The sequence below is a fragment of the Polyodon spathula genome, chromosome 4, assembly GCF_017654505.1.
Source record: "Polyodon spathula isolate WHYD16114869_AA chromosome 4, ASM1765450v1, whole genome shotgun sequence".
Classification (NCBI taxonomy): Eukaryota; Metazoa; Chordata; class Actinopteri; order Acipenseriformes; family Polyodontidae; genus Polyodon; species Polyodon spathula.
The window spans coordinates 51,784,365-51,807,185 of NC_054537.1; the positions used below are offsets into that span (position 1 = coordinate 51,784,365).

Here is a 22,821-nt window from a genome sequence, read left to right on the forward strand (position 1 = left end):
TACCCCACCTAAACTATATTATATATTATATATGCTCAATATCTCTCCATTGAAAGTACCATACATTCCAAATATTCTTAATAATATGAATATAATATCAGATTTCTGATTTCTATTCTACTGAATCTGGTGTCTGGCTTCCTAGCTGCTGCTACTTTTGGCTTTACACAACTCCTATTGCTGACAAGTCTCCCTGTCTCTGTCCTCTCTTTGCAAAGCAAGCTACACTGAAGTCCATGGACATTTTTCTTAAACATATTCTTTTTCCATAGCATATTAATTTTCCATCTTATGCAAAACCTGTGCTAACTTGAAAAAATAAGGGTAGCTACACTAAAACAAATGCATCTAGTGGGTTTACACCACTTTGTACTATAAACATTTAGACTTAATAATGAACCAATAAAATTTTGCAAAGACAGAGTTAGAGAGCAAATTCCCCCCTTAGAATATTGGCAGTTGCTGAGTACTGCATTACAGTATTGCTTTGTGACAGGCTACTGTTATATCTTGCAATAACAGGTATTCTGGTAAACAGGTGGTACCTTTGCCACTTGCAGAAGAAGTTTCAACAGCCTTAGGTTTCACACTGCCTGTGTCAGTGGACACATCACTTGAGCCTAACTGAGCCTAAACTCCCTTAAAGCAATCCACATAAGGTCAGTCTTGCATAATTTAAGTCAAACAGCTTGATATAAGTATATCAACGTAAGAACTTACTGCTTAAATAAAAAGTAAAGAAGATTATAATCAGAGGCATAAACATGTCCTAATTCAATTAACTACAACAATTTTCCAAATGCCATGCAATTTTTCCATGATATGTTAAATGACTGCAGCACAGTGTTTACAGTGTTGAAGATGTTTTCTCCTGTTGCTGATGTCATTGCATGACGGTAAAGCAAGAAGTTCGGTCACGACTCTGCCCATCTCTGTACTAAAATACCTTACAACAACAACAACAGGGTACAACTGTGTCTCCATATCGTTGCTTAGGTCAGTTGCAAGTGCAAAAACATTTGTTTTCATGACTAGGGCCAGATCTGTAGATGAAGTAGATGCTAAGGTTTCAATGATAGCAGTAGTTTCTGTTCTTGCACACCCATATCTAGATGCTATTTTGCTGTCAGGGAAGGCATCTTTCACCAGTGGACCTACATGATCTGCAATGGTAAGTTGTGCTCTAAAATAAAATTGGTGAAAAGGGTCTCTGCTTTCAGAAACATCGATTTCGCTGTCTGGTCTAAAAAACAAGTCGATCAGCCTATTATCTGTTATCTTGGGCTGGCCTTGCATTTCTTTCGTGTGTCATGGTTTTTACATGGTCATTTAGGTCGTTTATTCTACCATGTTTCAAGAGCAAATCGCATCTACAATACACAGAAAATCTGATATTCTACTTTCCTTAATAAAGGAATAAAATTCCTTGAATTTTTGAATGTTTGGTTGTGTGTTTTTGGAAGTTGCCGCCATTGTTCAGAGGTGTGCAATAATTTGTGCAGTTCGAATCAGTGCCGTGAATCGGAGAGACAGGCAGTAGCTGCATGAACTGTATTTTGTCATCTTCAGCCACCTCTTCTGACTTCTGATTCAACTAAATCACATGCTCAGTAATGCCACTGGAGCACACAGGGACAGTCCCTCCCCCCTTCCACCCCGCATAGTAAAGGAGAAGGGGAAAAAAAACATGAAAAATGTTTTTAACCTGTATTGTGATACAACTTAAAAAACATATTATTAGCACCTTTGCCTGTAGCACCGTAGCAGAGTCAAACACCATAGCTGCTACGGCTAAACCCTAGCAGTTGGCACCTCTGCTTAGCCAAGGCGATTTACAGGTGTTATAGGGCAGTACAGTGTTACAATGCAAGATTAATATTGAAGTACAGTATAGCTTACAGTAAGTGCAAATACTACTACTAAAATACGATATAAACTAGGATGCAAAAAGTAAGGATTACAACAAGTTGTATCTACAAAGACATATTGGTAGTGCGATTAGCTGAGGATACAATAATGTGGTACTTAGGTCAGGCAAGTCCATTGCTTGGTCGGAGGGGTATATCAACAGAATCTACAAGTGTAGTCTTGAGGAGGCATCAGAAGGCAGTGAGAGACGGAATAGTCCCAAAGTTCTCCGGTGGCTGGTTCCACCATAGAGGGGCTAGGGAAGAAAAGGCAGTAGAGGAGGAATGGAGAGGGGGTGTAGGAAGACACAAGGGATTGGGGGTAGGAGGGGGCAGTGTGGTGAAGAGAGCAGTAGGCAAGAACTTGGGTCTTTAATTGAATGCGAGCAGAGAAAGGTGTTAGCAGAGGGGTAGCATGAGATTAACAAGGTTGGGAGAAAACAAGACGAGCAGCAGAATTTTGAATGAGCTGAAAGGAGGGAGACCAGCAAGGAGAGTGTTAAAGTAGTCCAATCTGGAGAGTACAAGAGCTTGGACCAGGAACTGTAGTGAGAAAAGGACTGATTTGTAGATGTTAAGAAAGACGTGGCAAGTGTGACTGAAAGATGTGTTGACAGAAAGGGGGGGGGGGGTCAACAATAACACCTAGGGTTTTTAACAGAAGGAGATGGAAAGAGTGAGATGGAGTCAAGGGATACTGAGATGGATAGGTCAGAAGAGGGAGAGGAAACAGAAGGAAAGTAGAGGCCAGATAGGATAGGTTGAGTTTAAGTTGTTGAGAATGTTTCCAAGTTGAGATAGTTGAGAGGCATTCTGAGATGCGGGAGGAGATGTGGGAGTCAAAAGAGGGAAGGGAGAGGAAAATCTGGCCTCATCAGCATAAGTGTGTTAGGAGAAGCCAAAAAAGGAGAGGAGAGTACCTAGCGAGCTGGTGTACAGAGAGAAGAGGAGGGGTCCCAGGATGGATCCTTGAGGTACACCTGTAGAGAGGGGGCAAGGAGAAGAGAGAGAGCCACACCAGGAAACCTGGAAGGAACAATTAAAAGAGATAACAGGCAAAAGCAGTGCCTAAGATCCCCAAGTCAGACAGAGAGAGTAGCATGATTGAATGTGTCAAAGGCAGAGGTGAGTTTAAGGAAAACTGAAATGGAGAAGGATACAGCCCAAGCAGAGAGGAGTCAGTTACAGAAAGGAGGGCGATTTTCTTTGGAATGTACAGGACGGAACCCAGATTGAAGGGAGGAAAAGGTGGAGAGAAGTCGAAAGTCGGTGGGGGTTGTTAGTGGATGACAGGTGTAGAGGAGGGAGTGATCAAAAGAAGTAAATGTGGTTGGAGAAAGGGAGCGGAGGTTCCAATGAAGAGAGAGAAGGTGGATGGTACAGAGGGTAGAATTGAAAAGATGATCACTTTCTTTTCTTATAGGAAGTATAGGAAATAACAAATCCTCTTATGCAAAGGGTGCCTGGAGAAGATACTGAATTTTTATTTAAACGTCTTGTAAATTCTTCATTATTCACAAGAGAGTTATTAAAACGTCATCTGGATAGTTATTTCACATATATTACTGTTTGTATATTATTATAATTTATTTGGCAGACACCAAGGCAAAGTGGTCCGAGAGGGGGTGATAGTAGGGGAAGGAGGAGCAGTTTCTAGAGAAAATCAGGTCCAGCTGACAGCCAGTTTTGTGAGTGGGAAACAAAATGATAGGAATAGAGGTGATGATAGAAGACAGAAACCAGGGGGGTTAATGGAGAACTATAAGGAGCAAATGACAGGGAGAATGCAATTCAATTGTGTGAAAAGTACTGACAAAGATGGAGGAGAGAGTAGAGGGTATCCAAATGTTCCAGGGTGGAGAAAGTAGGTCAAGTCCCCCTGCCTCATCCTGAGGAGCGTGGATAGCGAGAGGACATAGAGAGAGGAGAGAGCAGTTGGGGTTGCAGTGTTCTTAGGAATGAGAAAGTCAAGAGAGAGATGAGATGCAGAGGCAGAGATGAAGTCAGCCTTGTCGCAGGCTGACTGGCAGTTCCAGAGGGTGCCGGAGAGACAGCAGGAAGAAGGAGTAGATGGACGAGAGGTAGACAGATCAGGTTGGAAGGGTGAATACTTACACAATCAATTATTTTCTGTTTTACACTTGTAATTAATTTAGAACAAATTCTAGATTTTATTTTTCACTTTGACATTGTGAACTTTTTTTTGTGTTGATCAGTGGCAAAAACTCTTAAATTTGCAAGAACAGAATTGATGAAAGTGGCTTGATTAGTATTAGGAGCATAAACACTAATTATACCTATTTCAATGTCCCCAGTTTCACTGTTTATATTATTAGTCTGCCTTCCAAATGTATCTATTAATTGTAACTTAAGCTTTTTGTCTAAGAGGAAAGAACTGTGGCCCTTCAGGTACTGGTACATGTCCCATCTTTTCATTTTATTTGCTTCATTTTCATCTGTTTGTGATTGCTGTATTAGAGCTAAGACACAATGAAGTTTAGCCAGGGCAGAGAGAATTTTGCTTCTTTTGATTGAATTAGTACATCTTTGACATTTCATGAGACAATCCTTAAACTATGTTTATTGACTAACATATGTCAGAGAAAACAGAGTAATAGTTAATTTGGAAGCTGGAGAAGTAATATTGAGTATTCAGATTTGATATTTGCTGTCTGGAGTATATTATTGGAAAAATAGATCCTGTGGAAGGCAAAACTAGCCAGATGTGAGCAACATATGGCATGAAGTTAAGATATACAGAAAATACAGTTAACATAGTAACAAGAGGCATTAGTTATAATGCAGTTACCCAACAACAATGTGGCTGCTGTCCACGCAGACCAGAACAAGAAAAGTAAAACTGCATAAAATGTATAGTAAGTCTTGTCATGCTGATAGTCCTGTCTACTAAAATAAATAATAATAAAAATAACAATAATAAGGAAAGTAAAGGTTGTTATCTATTATTTCAAGCACATAGGTAAAATATGGCGAGATAAATTAAAATTTCAAATCTTGATCATTTTTGCTGGAAGCTGTCTATTTGTATGCCAACAAAATAGACGCTTCCAGTTGTTTGCAGTATCTTGCTAGTAGTGGTATTTCTTGGGTTCAGCGTCATGTGTTGTAAAAGATTACATTAAAATGGCCGGTAGTTTGCAGCTTACTTGCTATTAGCAGTACAAGAAGTTCAACATCCTCCTGTTGGTCAAAATAAAATGAAATTTGTGATGAATGTCGGCTTCCTTCGGTGAACCTAGGTTACGTGAGTATCGACAGTTACCTGTCTTTTAAAAGGAATTCCTTTTGAAATGCTCTATCTTCTTAATTTAATGTAGTACTATACTATGTATACACTGTCTATAGCTATATTAAAAGCATATTTTATTACATTGGGAAAATATCAATATAACATTATAAAAACTGGAACTTTGAGTTTTTTAAAATAATTAAAGTATTTGCCATGCTGACTAGCAAATCTGTTTTAAAATAATTCTCATGAAAAGACTTCTCAAAGCTGATTGACAGAAAGTATGTAGGGGAAGAAAATCACACTATGATGATAAATGTATTGAAGGTGAACAGTGTACACTGACAATTCCATCACATTTCCTCTTGTTCAGTTTTGAGAAGCCTTTTCATGAGTATTTTTTTTTCTAGAATAGTTCATGGCAATTCATCTAAACAGCAACACAACAGAGAAGCACAGAAAATATATTATTGTAGTATAAGTAATACATTGACACAAATGAAATAACAGAGATATATGTTCTAATCAAAGTCTATCGATGTAGCATGGCCAGGTCCTGTTGTAGGTGAGTACCCAGCATCTGGAAAGTATGATGAGGACTATGGAGAATAAAAGTCAAGTACATCATTTTTTAAGAGTAGTGCCTGTTACATTAAAAATAGAGGGGTATTTCAGCTCCTATTGTGCAGTCTATATTTTTTCATTTTTGTATACTTTTTTTTATAACATCACCCCTTTAGGATATCTTGAAACAAACCTCCCTCTCTATTGCAGTTGCAGAACAGTGGAATATTTCTTAATACTTATCATTTAAGGTTTAACATGTATTTCTGCATACTCATTTTCCATTAACAAAATAATCATTCATGTTCTTACAGTAATGCACAATTGAGCAATTTAAATTAGTTCAACATGTTACTGAACAATATTGTGAACCACTTTTGTAGAACAGCCAACATTCTGGTAAATTTGCATATAAAACAAATCACAATTTTGCTAAAGGATATTGTACTTCATATGTACTCTCTTAAATTAAATGCAAATTAAAAAATTTAGGACCTTCATTTTTTTCAACAGATAATCATTCTTTGCTTATGACCCAAAACGCCACAAAGACAGACAATGAAGCCTTACAAAAGCATTTTTTGTTGGAACTCGTTCAACTGCACAAACATTGTTTTAACCTCGCCCACGAAAAAGAGACTGCTTAGAAACATTTTCCCAGTCATGTTGGCAACTAAATAAATGTGTGGAAGCGATTAGCAAGACATTGGATCATTAGCCAAAGGCATTTGGTTATTCTTGACATTTACCTGTAAAGCGCAGTAAAGCGTTATATTCTTGACATTTACCTTTATGTCCGCAGTAAAGCGTTATCATGTTTATTTCGGACATTTACCAGTAAATCTTAAGATTTCTCAATATCCAGACTTTTACCGTAACAGCTATACATTTTAGAATTATTTATTCATTGCCATTCAAATTGTCTAAATTGTTTTAATGTTTACATGTAGGAAGAAAAACAAAAAATTGAACCACAGGTATGCTCCACCCCGCTGTGTGTATGAGTACCTGCACTTCTTTGTTGAGAATTCCACCCCTGCACTAAACAATTTACAGGTCATCACAGTAGCATTCACCACTTCAGTCACACAGTGTAGTGCACTTTCGTGCTGCCCTTACACATTTACAATGTGCTTTGCACCTTTTCTTGCATCCAAACTATAGCAGTTTGTATTATGATTTTTCAGCCTCAGGGAATCATTAATCAGGGCCATCATCATGTGTAGCTGGTGGCTACGTTGAAAGAAAACTAGTGGTGTTCTTCATACGATTATCATGATATTATTGATATTGTTTTTGCATAGATTATTGTAGTGCGTTGAAAAATTATTATCGTTAATCATATTATCGTCCTTTAATCAACATGATACATTTGTGGGTAATAGCAGCTCAAAGCAGGAGAAACATTCATTTTTTTTAGAATAACTGTACTTATGGAGGCTTTCACACCGGTCAATAAGGTAAAACAGATGCCTCTAAAATGTACTGTGTTCCTATTCTTTGTTGGCATCCGTCGTAAATGTACTTATTTAACCAATATATTTATGAAAAATATAACTGGCAAATAACTGTTTTGATTTGAGTAGATTACAAGACTACCCCTTAAAAATCAAGAGTTGAAAGGTCACAGCACACAGACACAAATCGGAGAAACCTCTCGTTTATCTTTAGTTTACAAACAGATGTTCACCCAGTCTGAAGTATTTAGTTGAATAATGGTTCTTTTCAACACACCGGGGTGGGACCAGGGGAACAAATGTTAGAAAGATACACCGGGGTACCCTGCATTGTGCAAAAAAGGTTGCAAGTAATAAATTGTACGTATTAATTAATAATTATGTTATAATGGTTGCAACCCTACTTTTTAGGTTAAAAAATGAATTAGCAAGTGCTGTATGTATATAAAGATCCCAACCAGGGGTTACAGTAACATACAATCTGTGTTTGGAATGTGAACAATCGATCAAACTGATTTTTGAATGATTATAAGGACAGTCATTGCTGTCTGTGTGTCAAACAAGAAGGCAGTTATCTTTCAACAGTGTAGAAGTGCAGTAAATAAAGACTGTTCTACAGTTCGGCAAAGAGAACAGCACTCGAAACAATGGATGAAATGTATACACAATATTTATAACACATTTCCATTTTTATGAAATATTCTGCTGAAATTGTCCAACAGCTGATGTTTTTTTAATTACAATTTAGAACTTGTATGAACTGGAAAGCATTGTTTGAAACACTGATTTATTTTTTATTGTGTAGCCTATATTTGAAAAGCTACCAAACAAACTTAAATTTGGTTGTGTTATTTAAGTTTTTTTTTTAAACAAACAATTTGGCAGTAAGAAGAAATTGTATATATTCTATTTATTCAGCCTATAATCATGCTTTATCATGATAATTTACAGCCAATAATCGATAACTGAAAATGCTGTTGTTGTCCAACACTAGTTCTTCACAATGTTTAACAGTCATTCAGGTAATATTTCTGCACCTTTCACTTAACTCTATAAACACTCAGCGTCTGGAATTAGAATGTTGGTTACACTACCACGAACAAACACTACACCAGCCCCTAACGAAAACTTAAAATAACATTCATTAAGTAAACAATTTATATTATATTATATTATTATATATATATATTTATATATATATATATATATATATATATATATATTTTTTAGTTTAGTACGGTATTACGGGCCCCAAACATAAATTAGCGACATTCCCTCGTTGACTCATTGAAATAGCATATACATATGGTCTTGAATTGGTACCCCCAGCGCCACTCTCAACACGCTGCAAAATAAAGTTGTTCAAACAGGAAAGTTGTTAAAGACGATAAACAAGCAGTGAGTGGTCAGGTGCAGAAATACAAGTCCAAGGCGTTTATAGTGAAAAATAAACAAATATTTATTGAAGTGGTTTTGGTGCAGTATTTACAAGTAGTGGGGGCACAGGCTGACTGGGGAGGTGCAGCAAGAACAAACCAAACAAAATACACAGTACAGGATCCAAGGGTGGTGATTGCAGGGGTTTTCCCTTTTCTATTTCCCCGGTTGGCAGTTAGATTTTCCTCCACAAGTCCTTCCTGCATATCCTAGTGAAGGATGCTCCTTGTTGGCTCAGTGCCTCCTAGTGTCGGGAGGTCGAATTTCAGGCTGAACCCCTTTCTGCCCATTACACATGACTTGTGAAACAATAAAAAATCTAACTAAACATGTTTAGTTTTAACTGAGAAATGTAGACCTACTATACCTAGATTTCAAGCATTTATTGATGTGTTGACTACACACTAGTCTACACAAAAGTAACATTGATCCTTTAATAATAATAATTAATTAGAGTCTGACTTTAGTTAAAACTAAGGCAATGCTTATTATTATTATTATTATTATTATTATTATTATGTATAATTGCAGCACTGCTTCAGATATGTTATAAATCCCAACAGTTAATATACACAGTAAATAGTAATCCATCCACTCAATCAAAAATACTTTAAAAACTGAAGAAACTTATCTGGTAACAAACAATTGGACATTAGTCTTCCTTTGGTTTAAGTAATATGTTTTTCTTAGAAACATTAATACTTGTAAAATAATCAAAATAGTTATATACAGTATTAAATTGTTTTGCATGATTTGTAATATTAACAATGTTGTTTTTACATGAACTTTACATAATCTTACAGTGCCGGGCAGAAGTGTCGTCCATAAAACCGCGCTCCCAAAATCTTCTCTCTTAGCCCTGTGTAAATCTCAACATTTTAAACGACCCTGTGTTCGATTCACAAAGCTGAAAAGATTTGATCCCAAACTTCACAGGCTTATCTTTCATATTTTGTTTGAACCCCAATAGTTTTTGTTGGAACCATTCCCTCATCAATGGACAGCTTCCATTCAGGCACATAATGATGCTGAAAATGTGTTATTAGCTTGTTTATCAGTGGCAGAACCTTGTTTAGCTTGTTGGATTTTTGTACCGTCTCTTCATCAACCACATGCAGAAATGCCTGTTTCTCTGTAAACCAATTTCTATTCATTACCAGGAGTGTCAAACAGAAATAGCTTCAACGACCAATACAACCAGTATCACCTCTTCACCACACAATGCTCCATTGACAGGCTAATTTCCAAAAAATGTTTCATTTCCAACAAGTAAGTAGGCATCAAGATATTTTGCTTTATTAGGATGCTTTCTGATCATTTGGTCGTATTTACTTAGTATTGTCACCCCAGAAAAGACAAGAAAGGACAGAGCATCAATATTATAACAACCTGCCTTGAAGAGCCAGTCAGAATGGTTCCTGTCTGTGTGTAGTAAACCCCTCAAAATCTTCCTCTGATCTTGAACTGAAATCTACAACCCAATGAGACAACACGCTACTTGACTTTTTACTAGTTATCTGCGAGTCGGACATTTGTACATTTTCATATTTGTTCAATCACCTTCGATCGCACCTCAGAAACTAACTGAAATCCTGTTGGTCAATTTGCAATAACACACTGATATATGTATGGCTGTTGGTGTTAACCAATGAAAACTTTACTTGAACGTGAAAGATCAGAAGGAACGTGTTTCTATATAGTAATAAAGATCCTCAGTAATTTTCTAAGGCATTGTGCACTCCAGTGTAGCAAGTATTTGTATTTTCAATTTCAAAAGCAATCTGTATCTGCCCAAGAGTAAATTCATTACACTTGGAATATTGACTTGGTGAACTTTTTTTACCATGATGATTAAGGTTTCACTTAATGTTTGTGTGGGCATGTTAAACTGCGGCTTGGCACATGCTACTGTATGCGTTTACACTTGCTTTCCGGAATCCTTCCGATATGATTCCGAAACGGTGTGTTTACACTTGTATGAAACAGCAGGGCAATAGTCTAAGCATGCGTACTTTGTAAACTAAAGATGTGCTGACACTGTGCTGTAATGACGACATCATCAAGCGGCATCATTTGAAAATACCTTCAATGTAAGTGGTGGATGTAAACAAGATCACATTTTAATTTTTTCCGTTTCAGGAAGCATTCTAAAAATACATGGACCCCCAGTCTAGACATCGAAAAATGTAAAAACAAAACCATTTAATATATATATATATATATATATATATATATATATATATATATATATATATATATATATATATATATATATATATATATATATATATATATATATAATACATACCAAACATAACACTAACTGTTTTAAAAAATGTATTGAAATAAGTTGCACTAACTTTATTTAGATGGTAATACTTGGAATTTGAAAATGCTTTCTTGTTTGTGAATTATGGAAAGGCAGCACAATGATGACCTTGCTGGTTGATATGCAACATGGCAGGTTTAACTTTCCTAAATTGCACTACATTTAATTCCGACCTGTCGCACAGGGTCCGAGACCCTCACCTCCGACCAGAAATTATGTCGGAGTCTGATGTATGAACCAACCTCAAATGTAATGGCAGATTAATTTGAAGGCTGTCATTTCTGCTTCCATATCAACTACTCGGTGGAATTGGAGGCCTTCCATCCACAGAATAAAAGTAATTTGGTTAAAATGTAATTTGCTGATGATTTAGAATTACACCAAGTAAATACACATGGTATGGTATTGAGGTAACAAGTTTAATATAGAAGGCCAGTTGTTAAAATAACTTTTGAGGTGAAGAACTTTGTTTTGGTATCATAATACCACAAATTACCTGTTTTTAACTTGCTTGGTTGTACTCAAAGAATTAATCCATCCTTTACAGTACCGGCAGTGTTTGCATGAGAAACAGCCCTGTCACACTATAAGCTCTGATCAAAACTCAGTCTTTTAACCACTTCCCTTTCAAGTACGAAATGTAACCATTACCGAATGGGATATATCTTATAGCTCGAATTACATGAGCACTTTTATCAAAGATGCTCCTTTAAGAGCCCCGAACGCCCCCAGGGAAAAACATGGCTGTAGCAAGGGCTTTCAGCCTGCCTGAGAAGGAGTGAGCTCTGACTTTTAGTTAAAACTAAGGCAATGATTTATTTATTTATTTATTTATTTATTTTTAAGTTTGGAAACGGCAATTATTTTTTCTCATTTGAAATGTCCAATTACACCGTGTAACAATTTTTTTTTTTTTTTGTTCCTGGGTAATAAGTGTTATTTCCTAATTGCTTATTTACTGTATTTACTGTATAATCGTAAATCTCGAAAAACTACTCACTTCTAAATCTTTTGTAGTCATTTTTGTATTACTTTAGTATAAATACATGTTAATTTGGATTCATATGTTGTTTTTTTCTGACTTTATGTGAACGAAAAGACACACATTTGCCCGTTTTCCCATTGGAAATAGTGATATTTTGAAATATCACTGTCCTGTCACAAAAACAAAGTTTGTGGGGAATAATAGCCATTTTCTATACTTTTGAGGCATAAGCAATTAGGAAATAACACTTACTACCCAGGAACAAAAATTGTGTTACATAGTGTTATTTTTATTTCAACCCGGCTCACCGCTGCTGCCCTCGCGTCGACTCGGTTGGGACGAAGACAGACACACGCGTCCTCCAAAACGTGTGCTGTCAACTGTCCGCTTCTTTTCACTATGCGGGCCCTCCATGTAACCACTTCAGAGCTACAGCGTTGGAGGACCACGCAGCTCCGGGTATCTTACAGGCCTGCGGGTGCCCAGCCAGTCTACAGGTGTTGCTGGTGCTCGGTGAGCCGAGGACACCCTGGCCAACCTAGACCCTCCCCACCCAGATGGCGCTCAGCCAATTGTGCGCCGCCCCCTGTGAACCAGTGGAGTAGCCTGGACCCAAACCAGCGACCTCCAGGCTATAGGGCGCGTCCTGCACTCCTCGCGGAGTGCCTTTATCAGATGTGCCACTCGGGAGCCCATGACATATTAATTTAAACATATAATTCTTCTTAGCCTAGTCCACTCTGCGACCTTCTGTGTTGCTCAAAGCTGGCACCTCTCCCTGCCCCTTCCCTGGGATTTGGTCCCTTCTTTTCATGCTCTCTTCCTTGCTGCTCATCACTTCGAAAGTCAATATAATTTCTTGCTAGTGCCTTTTCATATGCGAGATTCTGCCGAGTCAAATTGACTAACAGGATTTCAAGGCAAAAGTGTGTGTGGGGTGCGCATTATGGCATTATTGCATTATTGCAGAGGGAATATTATTAACATTAGGTAGATGGATTACGTTTATAATTAGGCATGCTTAAAATCAAAGGTGGTGCACAACACACAGTCACGCTAAAGAATCAAGAAGTGCAATTAATATACTTAATAACTAGTGAAATACAATTCAAAGTTGTTGCAGTATGTTCACTGTTTAGTCATTTCAAATCTTTTCACAAAACAAACGTTAAACTTTAAACCTGCATTATATAGTGCAAAACCACATCATGAACAGCACATTTGTAGGTGAAAAACACTCAAATAAAAGTTGTTACCTTTAAAAAATACATATATAAAACGTGACATTATCGGTCAACTACAATAAAAGGGTTTTACATAATCTCTACAAGTAAGAAATTGCAGTGTCCATTGTGAACACACAAAACAAAATAATAAATTAACATCCAAAGTAGTGTTCACGCTGGGCCGTGCCAATGCCCCCCTGAAAAAAAAAAAAAGTCCAGCTGAATTGCTCTTAATGTGCTTGTGTGTCACCCTTCCCAGACCAGACCCAATCCCAATACGCAGTAAATTCATGCATTTTGTATTAACATGACATGTCTAATGACAGGTCTAATCTTTTTCACTTTTTTGTTTACACTTGCGTTTTCATAATTCAACTCACATGCCCTTATTCTCCAGTCCAGTAGAATGCGCGCACACCCTCCCACGTTACAGTCAGTTTCACTGTAAAGCCTGGACAACGACATCAGGCTTGTTAACAACACGGCCTGGCACAAATATAACCTTGTATCCCTGTTACACCTGACCATTACTACTGGAAGAATAAGTAATCCGCTTTGACGGTGACTGTTGAAATGTAGACTATTACATTTGTGCTTACAAATACTGTGAAATTAATCTGCTGTAAACTTTCTCTTTGCTAGACAAATCGTCTGTCTTATGTTTGGAGATATGAAGTGACCTAGGAAGTGAATGGGACAAATGTGTACTTCTGCGTACTACAGTACAGTTTATAGACAAAGAGCAGTAGATTTGTAAAACAAAAACTGCAAAATTGATTAAAAAAAAATTTAAAAGTATCATACGGTAACATTATAAAGTATGTGAAATTTGTCTTTTATATGACAAAAAAAGCTCAAATTCAGTTCCAAAATAATTCAGTATGTGTTATGAGATATATACATACACACACACACACACACACACACACACAGTGTATGTGATTTTATACAGCACTGTATATATGCCTACAATACATCTTGCATTCAGAAAACACCACTGGAATCGGAATAAAGGAAATGATTATGTAAAACAGTTCATGTAAAATCACGGTTTTGGTAAGTAACATTTTCAAAGCCATATCATTATATGCAGTATTAAAATATGTTAAAATATAGCAAATCCACAAAACCAACAAAACACATATTGTATATTTTACTTTTTATTTTTAGTGTTCTGTGTAACACGGGCTATCGTTTGACCTTGAAAAAAATTAAATATAGTATCTGAAGCAGATATACACATTTATCATATCAACAGCATCAACGTGTGATGTAAAAATAAAGCAAACACTGTTTTGAAAACTGTCCAAATTATTTACTTGGGAGCTAAGAATGGAAGTTGTCAAAATAAAGGGGCAGCTGGAAGGTAAGAATTTACCAGTCAGGACAATGGCATTTAAATACTATTACTATTAAACTGTATCTGTTGGTAGTGTGGTTTCTTGTAAAGCAGAGGTTTCCAGACTGGGGTACCCCAGAAAAATTCTGAAATGGTGGATAATACATTTTATTTAGTACCACTTGCCAATCTATTGCAAACTTTTGTCTTGTAATCAACATTTAATCACTAACACCAGACTGGAGGTATGACACAGGCCCGGTTTTTGGGATGGAACCGCATCAGTCTCGCATTTTGTCTGTCACATGAATATGTCATCACACAAGTGGAAAAGCTTGCAGGCATTTTTACATTGCAATCAGAGAAAGAGAGCGAGAGATCTGCTTTCCACAACCTTTCAATTAAAATATAAAGTGGTATTTTTCTGTACGAATATAACAAACTATGGGTTATTACTTTATATGAATTATCATGTTATGCACTAATGTAAGAATTTTTAATTTTTTTTTTCTGTGGTGTACTGTTTTCTTTCAAATAGCATTTATCTATAATCATTTGCGTGATGTATTTTAGTATCAAATATATACACTATTACAGTTTTGTTACAGGATACATTCATTTATAACTAATGTAATCACAGTTTTAAATATAGGCTGGCCCTGTTTGCATTTACGTACCAAATCCTGAGCCGATTTGGCTTGCAGATAATGTCCCAAATTCTGGGCCGATTTAATTTTTTTTATATAATGGGATTTGCCATAGGGAGGGGTGGTCTCATCATACCTCATATCTCCACGATCCCTGGGGCAAGGAAGTAAGGAGCACTCTCCTCATGCGCACATGACTCTCAACTAAAGAAAATCACAAGTCACAGGTTCGTACACCACCCCGCCGCAAGATGGCGGCCGTTGCCCCAAAGGTGTTTTATAATGGGATTTCCTATAGATATTTTCAGGGTGCTATATCTTGGGTTTCAGGGGTCCCCAAGATTTTAAAATTGGTAAAAAATTGATCCCCCCAATTTACACTTTTTTTACCAACCTGGAGCTCAAAAGCTATTGGAAATCCAACCTTGACATGCCATCATGCTGAAAATGTGAAATTTGTTGAAAATGTAACATTTCAAAACTGATGGCTCCCTGTGAAAGAGGGGCCCCAGACATGACCCTAGGAAGTTCAACCCAGGTTCTAGGCCCCAGGTCATTCAGATATGACTCTGAGAAGGGTAGTTTTTGGACATTTTTGACAGGAAGTCTCTCTGGTTCTGTGGAGATTAGGAACTTTTCTTTTTTTGCGGTGGGGCCCCTGCACAAGGAGTCATCGTTTCCATGGTTCTAGGTGCCAGGATGGCTCAGCAAAATAATTTTTTTCTTCATGACTCGAGTTTTTGGGTGAACCACTGTGCCGTTTTCGGAGGTGGTTTGGGGCGCTCCTGAGTCTATGTCACTCTCAATGGTGGCTCTACGTGCTCGGGTTCAAGAGATATGCATGACAATGTGTTTTTCAACTTTGCCATAGACATGAATGGGGCAGAACACCCTGATTTTTTTTGCAAAGAATTGCTACAAAACTGGACATGTTACATTCAGTCTGGTCCCCTGAGGCTAGAACCATTTGAATGGGACCAGAGCAGCCCAGAATTTGGGACGTAAATGAAAACAAGGGCACCCTATATTTAAAACTGTGATTACATTAGTTATAAACTAATGTATCCTGTAACAAAACTGCAATAGTGTATATATTTGATATTAAAATACATCGCGCAAACGATTACAGATATATGCTATTTGAAAGAAAACAGTACACCACTACAGAAAAAAAAAACTACAAAATCTTACATTTGTGCATAACTTGCTAATTCATATAAAGTAATAACCCATAGGTTGTTATATTAATACAGCAAAATACCACTTTATATTTTAATTGAAAGGTTGTGGAATTGAAAAGATCTCTCACGCTCTTTCTCTCTCTGATAGTAATGTTAAAAATGCCTGCAAGCTTTTCCACTCGTGTGGCGACATATTCATGTGACAGACATGGACCAATCAAAATGTGAGACTGTTGTGTGGTTCCATTCCAAAAACCAGGCCTGTGTCATACCTCCCAGACTGATGTGCTGTGAGATAGCATTCAGTACACATGACTAATTTACATATTAAATATGTACGTTTTAAATAAGCCCTGTTTAAATGTCATATAAACAGTTGGGCAGCTATTGCAGTCTGTCTTTGGGATAAAAGAAAAATACATATTTAAAAAAACTAAAAGTCTTTAACTCATTTTATGTCCTGTGTGTGTGTTCATGCCTGGAAATCGATATTTTCAATGACCCGATTAAAGTCAAGGGCACTGGAGCTAGGGGTGCTGGGTTTGCGGCAGCACCCCCTGGCTTTGCATGGCTTCCATCATATACAGGGGTTACAGTTTTGTTCAATGGCTTTCAGCACCCCTACTTTAAAAATGGTTCCAGTGCCACTGATTAAAGTTTATTGGAACTTAAGTACTATTGGTTCATTTCACAATACAGAATGTATGGTCAATCAGAAACCGAAGTATTGCCATGCGGTCTAATTTTACAAGCTGTTAGATCTGGTGTGAGAGTATGAATTTTTAGCTTTCAATCCGTGAAAAAAAAAAATGGATTGTTGGCTCAATATTAGTACATTACTAGCAAAGGGCGATCAAGACGAAATACCCTTAGAGATTAAAAACGGCAAAGGTGAGGTGTTCACGTGTGCCAGCTCCCTAGCAACAAGCTCCTATGTTGTTGTTGTGAATGGATTATTTCAGTGCAGCGGGTTTGTGCATTTGAGAAAGGAGAGGAAGACTCATGAAATTAACTGGAGACTGAAGTTGATGAGAAGCAATTACCCTCCGCTGTACGAATTAAAATGGTGTGCTGTTTTTTATCCCAAAAATGAGAAAAAGCGGGTTGCGTAGAGGATTTATACCTGACCCTGACGCCCACGATAAAACGAGGAAGTGGTTGTACAGTATTTGTTAGCCTATTTGTTTTACTATGGGTCTCTCGCTATATTGCGGCCCTCGATATATAGCAGATTTACATTGGACCCTGAAATCCGCGATATAGTGTGTGTGTGTGTGTGTGTGTGTGTGTGTGTGTGTGTGTATATATATATAAACTACAGCTGAAGAGCGCTGCCAGTGATATCTGCTTTTTAGCTACATGCACTGTCGAATTGGCAGAAGACTTTTCGACCGGAGAATGTTCAAAATTTCTCTTTGACATTGCTGTGTCTGCTTTTGTGTCCCTGCCAACTAAGGCTCTTACATTTTTTTGGTTAGTAGGCGATCTGCAGCCCCTGTCTGTTTTAACAGTGCATGCTTACAGTTGCTAGTGGCTCTTCCAGGTCTTCACCTGCATGCCACTCCTCGTGGTACAGAGCTGGTACCACTCCGTACCAGAGACAGTACCAGTGACATGTTATCGGTACCTTGGTACCAGTGACCTGTTTGGTACCGAGGTCAGTACCAGGGCACTCCTACGGTAACCACAGACAGTACCAGTGACCTGGTCAGTACCAGAGCCTGTACCAAGACCTGGTCGGTAGGTACCAGTCACCTTTATTGATACCAAGGTCGGTACCAGTAATCTGGTTCATACCAGAATTGGTACCATTGACCCAGTTCGGTGCGGTTTGGCACCAAAACCGTTACCAGTGCTCCATTTTTGTGCACTCTGTGTACACACATTCTCTTGAGAGGCAGGGCAGCGTCTACAAACGGGGTGTCTTCCAGTCGTGGTGTCAGTCGTGCGCACTGGACCCCACGACTTGCCCCATGGCAGATATACTGCAATTTTTGCAGGACCCTTTTGATGAAGAGAAATCTCCCACAGCTTTCCTTGCTATTACCTCTGCCAAGCAGGTAGGTGAATTGCAAGCAAAATGCACGTCGCACATCAGCAGAACCCTATTTTTGGGGGTGTTAAGGGCAGCCACTCACTCTGCCTTTTAACACACTTTCTGTGTTCCACTTTAAGTCCTGGGGTAGTTAGCCACACACATTATTTGGATTTCTGGTGTTAATGTGCTGCAAGTCCTTCACTTGCAATGGCTTGGGTGTTGTATCCCGTTCGGTAATGGTCACATTTCATACTTGAAAGGGAATGTTAGGTTATTATCATAACTCTGGTTCCCTGAACTAGAAATGTAACCATTACCCTTCAAGGTCGCTGCGTTCACTCCAACACAGCAGGCCTGAAGAGAAAGTGGCTCTGAGTCCTATGCTAGTCATGTTTATCCCCTGGGGGCAGAAACGACATCTGATGCATACAGGGCTCTTAAAAGAGCAGCTTTAATTAAGTGCTCAGGTAATTGCAACAATAAGAGCTATATCCCATTCGGTAATGGTTGCATTTATATTTCAGGGAATGAAGGTTATGATAATAACTGAACAGGTTTTTTTGGCAGTTGTTTGTCTCTTCACTGCTACATATCTGCTGCAATTTTGATTTTCTAATCTTTTTTTTCTGAAGATTTTCATTTGTACTGCTGTGTCTCTGATCATCCCATTGATCCTCATTGTCTCTTCTCTCTCTCTTGCATTTTGTTTCTTTTGCCTTTGCTTCATGGAGACTCTGTGCTGCACCAGTGTAAGTACCGCTCTTCTTTGGCCTCCCTGCTTGCTTACATGTCTTTGTGGTCCATTTCCATTTGTGTTGCCTATTAACCCCTTTGGGTTTTCAGTATTTAATGAACGAAACATGCCTCCATTTATATTGGTATAGGATTGCATAGAGGATGGTGAGTTATTGTACAGACTTGTAATGCCTCCTGAGGCGTATTGGAGAAGCCTTGGTGAATTCTAAACACAGGGGATGAACCAAGCAAGTATGCTGCTCAGAAAATTTTAACATGCTTAATTAGACCATAGAATAATAAATGCATCATTAGGGAGCTCCCAGGGGTGGCGCACAATTGGCCGAGTATCGCCCGGGGGGGAGGGAGGGCTAGGTCGGCCACCAGCGACCTCACCTCACACCAGCGATGCTTGTGGTCTCACCGGGCATTTTTGGGCTTGCCTGTAAGCTGCTCAGGGCTGTGTTTTCCTCCAACACTGCAGCTCTGGGTGGCTGCATGGTGAGTCTGCAGTGTGTAAAGTAGCGGGTGGCTGACAGCATACCCTTTGGAGGACAGTGTGTGTTCATCTTCGCCGAGTCAGCGCAGGAGTGGTAGCGGTGGGCTGAGTCAAAAAATAATTGGACATTACTAAATTTGGAAGAAAACAATAAAAATAATTGGTGAGCACTACATTTAAAAAATAAATAAATAAGATTCTTTAATATTTACTTAATTTACGTTATTATTATTTATTAAATTAACTTGCAATTTGAACCTTAACACCCGTTTATTGTCCTTTTTTTATTAAAGATACTAATATCCATGTATTATAAAAAATAATAGATGGGCTTCAGTGAGTTAAAGGAAAATAATTCCTCATCAGGTTTCTGTGACAGTTTCTAAACTACTCAACCTAACAGTAACCAATACCTAGTTTCCAACATTAATAAAACATTATTAAACTCAAAAAAATAAGTTTTACTTCACGGTAAGTGAAAAAAGACAGGAAATTGTCAGTTAAGTCCGCCACTCCACCCTTACCTGACCTATGTTTTGACAAGGCTTTCCAGCACACACTGCGTAACTGGAACAGGTGGGTTCACTTCAGACAACATGTGTAGACAGCACTGGGCAGGTGAGGTGAGGTGAGGTCTAAAACCAGAACAACCATGGTTGTTTTCATGTTGTCATAGAATTATATGTGAATTGGAAAAGCTAATTAGAATAGTTGGAATATTAACACATCTGGAGTGAGACACGTTATTTATTTTTAGATCTTTTTTATCCATTTATTACAGTGACTCTTCTAAACTTCTAAAGGATATGTAGTAGGCTGTTTTTGAATCCTCTTTTGAATCCTCAGCAACCCACTGGTGACTACACATGTTGTCTGAAGTGAACTCGCCTACAGTACCAGTTAAGCAGTGACACGACTTTGGAACAAGTCTGTACCAAGTACATTCCCAGCTCACCGCGCTGTGCTGGAAAGCCTTGTCAGAACATGGGTCAGGTAAGGGCGCAGTGGCGGCCTTACCTGACAGTTTTTTTACCTTCATTTTTTTTCAGAATTGCCAGCTCTTTCCATGAATTATAATGTGTTTTTTTGTGTTTAATATCCGTTCTTTTTTCCCTGGAAGGCTGGTTTTAAATCATTATATTTATATGCAATGGAAAGTAGCCCCCCCCCCCCCAATTAGATTGTAATCTTCTTTGTATATCATAAAGGAAGTTTTTGGTTTGCTGTTTTGTTTTGTTTTGTTTTTTTTGTGGTGCAACTGTTAGTTTTTGTTTAAGAAAAATGATCTACTGTTATAACAAACATTCCCAGGTAGGACCACATTTTAGATACCTTATCCACATATATACGTAGACATCTAATACATAAAACAAGTTATTATTACTAGGCTATTACATTTAACAATTTTTAAAACATGAATACTTTAGTTACATTTATATTATCTGATTGATTATTAATAACAACATGAATATGTTCATAAATGTATTTATATTGATATTTATACTTTGTTTAAAAAAAAACGGCATGTTTCCTTATGATCATTTCATCGCTTAAGATAAACAAGATAATAGCCTAATAATCATGAACAACAGGATCTTCCGGATCATTTACATGGGGTGACAGAAAACAATAGTATGTTATAACACATGCTACCTGCAGTTAGTTCTTTTAACAAGTATGTATAAGCAAGAGACTTGTTGACAACTACTAAATACCAATGGCACAATGCAATTAAATTATTAGAAGTGCATGGCTAGCTCTGAAAAGCAAAACTGCGAGACTGAAGAAAGTGTGTATTACTGTATTATTGAATTGTGCTTAATCAGGTTCTGTCAGTACTGGAATTAAAAAATTGCCCTAATTTTTGTACCTGACTTTTACTGGATACAGGTGAGGAACTGAGTTGTGTTAGGTTCCTTCACAAATTTTACTTGAATATTTCTGCTTGCTAGTAACAGTTTTTTCCCCTCCGTTTGACAGATGACGCCCAAGTCAAAGCGAAAAAGCATTCACAGCAGAATGCTGCGTCCCGTTTCAAGGGCTTTTGGTAAGCATAGAGCTAGTCATAATATTTAAAGAACATCTTCAAGTAGATGCTGAGAGAAATAAGAAGTTTTTAATAAAAACTAAAATTAAGAAAGCCAACTGTCTTTTCTATTTATCTTTTTTATCTGATGGATGGTCATTATTTAAAATGAATTTACTGTGCTTTGAAATGATTTACATATTAATGTGATGTTAAAGATTTTCACTTTGACATTTTTATTATTTAAGCTCGGCTGCTTTTACTGTAATATATTAAGACAGCTAAATTAATTCAAAACTCTCATTTACTGTTTTATCATCCATAATAAAAATGTACATGTTGTGGAATATGTAGTATTACTTAAGGAAAATGTAATTAATATTAATAACTGCTAGACTTAGTAATACTACATAATTACTGTTTTAACGTCAGTTATGGTAACACTTCTGTGGTTTTATGGAAATTCAGTAAAAATTTCATATTCTTAAATTAGATAATGTTTTGTTCATACATGCACACTTTTCAGTGGTTTATTATGAAGGTAATGTTGATAGTTTATACTTGCTGCTTTGGAGAATACCCTTCAGTATTAGAGCTGAGTTTTGTAGATTGTGTATACCATTTAGTATTTTTTCTTCCCTGCAGAAATGGAATTTGACCTGGATAAAGCCCTGGAAGAAGTCCCCATCTACATCGAGGATATTCCCCTTGCTCACAGCATGCTGGAGAAGAGGTGTTCCGGTGCCATTCCAGAGCTGCCTTCAGAGGAGAAGAAACTGGAGCATTTCACCAAACTGAGGCCCAAGAGGAACAAGAAACAGCAGCCTAGCAAAATCACTGTGAGTGCTAAATCCCAGGAGGAGAATGTACAGTAGCTGCTACAGCTCTCATGGTTCTGCCTTGCAGTATTTTTTAAGTACAACTCTGAGAGTAAATTCTCTGTGAGAATTCTTTCTCTTGTGTGTTTTTTCTGTGTGTTGACCAAGATACGCGTTTTGGCAGAGACTACTTGCAGTCTCTCCTACTGTATTTCGGGGTCATCTTGGTGACTGCTTGCAGCACCATTACAAAGGCAACACTTCCCTCAGTCTTGTGTGTGTTCAGACTGTTTGAGTTTGCCGGAAGCTATATACAGTGCCTGTAGAAAGTCTACTCGCCTTTTGAACTTTTTTCAGTGCCTCAGAGTTTCATGCATTGTTCA

The 22,821-nt window shown here is 37.7% G+C and overlaps 1 protein-coding gene across 3 annotated transcripts in view; it reads left to right on the forward strand.

The window, feature by feature from the left end:
- LOC121314619 (F-actin-uncapping protein LRRC16A-like) overlaps nucleotides 1-22,821 on the forward strand; it is a 255,535-nt gene that overhangs the window by 208,300 nt on the left and 24,414 nt on the right. For all 3 annotated transcript variants that reach the window (XM_041248065.1, XM_041248066.1, XM_041248067.1), the window contains exons 30-31: nucleotides 21,575-21,641; nucleotides 22,266-22,459. In XM_041248065.1, coding sequence (XP_041103999.1) covers nucleotides 21,575-21,641; nucleotides 22,266-22,459 — 261 coding nt within the window. The remainder of the gene's footprint in view (nucleotides 1-21,574; nucleotides 21,642-22,265; nucleotides 22,460-22,821) is intronic.